General features: G+C 59.6%; 1 protein-coding gene across 1 annotated transcript in view; it reads right to left on the reverse strand.

Moving 5' to 3' along the window:
• Positions 1 to 6: 6 nt before the first annotated feature.
• LOC112551508 (serine/arginine-rich splicing factor 11-like) overlaps positions 7 to 963 on the reverse strand; it is a 4760-nt gene continuing 3803 nt past the window's right edge. Inside the window, exon 3 of the mRNA XM_025212824.1 lies at positions 7 to 621. Coding sequence (XP_025068609.1) covers positions 42 to 621 — 580 coding nt within the window. The 3' untranslated portion in view covers positions 7 to 41. The remainder of the gene's footprint in view (positions 622 to 963) is intronic.

Here is a 963-nt window from a genome sequence, read left to right on the forward strand (position 1 = left end):
GCAAGTTCCTAGGTGCTAGTTCAGGTGTTGGCTTTGCTCCGTCATGCCCAAGGTAGTCTGAGCAGTGCCCCTCTCCTCACCCTGTGTTTGAGGGCCATCAGGGAGATAGCTGCTGACTGGACCTTCTCAGGGCAAGACTGTCCTGCACAGCCGGAGTCTCGTGCCCCCCTGGGGTGCCGGGGAGGGGGCAAGCTGTGGGTCAAGATGGGGTGGGTACAAGCTATGTGTATGCAGTGATAGGTGATCCAGCTGGTCAGCCAGTGGGGCTTACCTCTGTCCCGTTCCCCATATACCTGGGATCGCTCCTCCTCATCATATGGTGAGGGGAGCCTGGAGGGCTCGGCCACCCCGTAGTCATCTTCCTCTCTGGCAGGGGGAGGGAACAGGGGATCCTCAGGCTGGTAATACCTGTCCTTCTCTTCCTTCTCAGGTTGGACAGGGGGTGTTGCCTCTGGCTTTTTCTTTCCCCGATGGCTTCTTGGTGGCTTTGGGAGGCTTCTTGGGTTTTTTGGTGGGCTTGGGAGCGTCCTTTTTGGGCTTCTTGGAGCCCTTAGGTAGTTTCTCCTTGGGCTTCTTGGTGGGTTTGGGCGCCTTCTCTTTCTTTTATCTTCCCAGGGGTCCCTGTGGAAAAGGAAGAATCAGGCTCAGGCCGGTCTCCATGGCTAGGCCTCCAGCCTCTCCCCTCCAGGGCAGTGAGGGACCCATCCCATCCTATCCCATCCCATTTTCTCTGGTGCCATCTGTACCCTTGTGTAGCCCACAGACAGCTCTACCACAGCTCAGCTAGTCCTTAATGCTCGTCTGCGCGGGACATTTCCCCACCCTTTGGCAGCAACCCTTGCCCATCTCTAACACCGGGCTGTCTACCACCGCCCCCCCCGCGCCCACGTGTGGGGCGTGACTACAGGAGGCCGGCCTAGGCCTTTGCGTTGGCCCCGCCCCCGCGCTGTGACTGGCCCAGCG

Source organism: Alligator sinensis, unplaced genomic scaffold (genome assembly GCF_000455745.1).
Source record: "Alligator sinensis unplaced genomic scaffold, ASM45574v1 scaffold453_1, whole genome shotgun sequence".
NCBI lineage: Eukaryota > Metazoa > Chordata > Crocodylia > Alligatoridae > Alligator > Alligator sinensis.